The 1,257-nt window shown below is 39.9% G+C and overlaps 1 protein-coding gene across 1 annotated transcript; it reads right to left on the bottom strand.

The window, feature by feature from the left end:
* Positions 1–576: 576 nt before the first annotated feature.
* Positions 577–930, bottom strand: LOC140968224 (uncharacterized). The gene has a single exon (XM_073429122.1). The coding sequence runs from the start codon at positions 928–930 to the stop codon at positions 577–579; it is 354 nt and encodes a 117-aa protein (XP_073285223.1).
* Positions 931–1,257: the final 327 nt, after the last annotated feature.

The following is a 1,257-nucleotide window of genomic DNA, read 5'->3' as shown; positions in this document are numbered from 1 at the left end:
ACTTCTATTCACATATTTGGTTCTGTTTTTGTATCCGGGTGGATAGCCATGAATCTTGTAACATGTCTCCACAGTGTGTCCAAGAGCATTGCAAGAAGTACAATAGGGTCTACCTTTTTGAAATTTATTTCTTGGTTTATTATTATACTGTGATTGGTGTTGCTCCCCTTTGAGTGCAAATGCCAAGTCGTTTGTGGGTGTATTGAAATTGGACTGATTTCCAACAACCCTTTGTCTCTCTTCTTGTATGACTAAAGCGAAAATTCTGTTGATAGACGGAAGAGGATCAAGTAGAAGAACTTGACTTCTAATGTGAGCAAATGAGTCATTGAGACCCATGAGGAATGTCATGGCGTAATCCATCTGAACATAATTGTCAATGTTCTTGACCCCATTACAGTTGCACTTACCACAATTGCAAACCGGACGAAATTGATTTAATTCTTCCCAAATGGCTTTAAGCTTGGTAAAGTGAATACCAACCGGATCTTGATCTTGGCGTAAATTGATCAATTCTCTACGTAGTTGAAATATTCTGGGAGCATTGCTTTGTTGAAAACGATCCCGCAGATCCTTTCATATGTCTTCAGCCGATTCCGCGAACAGAACGCTTGCTGAGATCTCCTTGGATACAAAATTCAGTAGCCAAGAAATGACTATGTTGTTGTTTTGTGTCCACGCATTTGTCAAGTTGAGATCAGTCTCTGGTGGCTTGGGAATAGATCCATCAATGAAACCCAGGTTGTTCTTAACAGAGAGTGCAATTGTCATTGCCCGATGCCATGACGGAAAATTTTCACCCGTGAGTTGCTGTGAAACCAGGAGCAGCCCTGGATTATCAGAATGATGTAGAAAGTAGGGGCTCGATTGATCGTCAACAGCTGATTGCCCCATTTGCAGATTCCATGCCGAGGAATTCGTGTTTGCCATAGATCCAGATGCCGATATTCAGAAGTTCCAATTGCAAATTTGAGAATGAAAAGCACCGATCTGAAATTTTAGAAGGAAAATGAACTCACCGGATATCAGCTCGATGAGATAATCGCAATCTCACTGTTGGGCGGAAATGCTCTAATACCATATTACAGAGGTGAGCATACACTGAATGGAAGATGAATTTTATTATTCATTTTGAGAGAGTTAGTTGGTAGTAGTCTGTACATCTCTTATTTATATCAATTGAGTAAGCTAACTAACTATCTAACCGACTAGAACTAACTAATGACCGAGTTAACAAACAAGCTAATTGTTAGTCTG

This window comes from Primulina huaijiensis, unplaced genomic scaffold (assembly GCF_012295235.1).
Source record: "Primulina huaijiensis isolate GDHJ02 unplaced genomic scaffold, ASM1229523v2 scaffold33575, whole genome shotgun sequence".
NCBI lineage: Eukaryota > Viridiplantae > Streptophyta > Magnoliopsida > Lamiales > Gesneriaceae > Primulina > Primulina huaijiensis.
This window is presented reverse-complemented; position numbering and strand designations above follow the sequence as displayed.

Coding starts and splice junctions, on each gene's coding strand:
- LOC140968224 (XM_073429122.1), bottom strand. CDS start 930: ATGGCAAACACGAATTCCTCGGCATGGAATCTGCAAATGGGGCAATCA.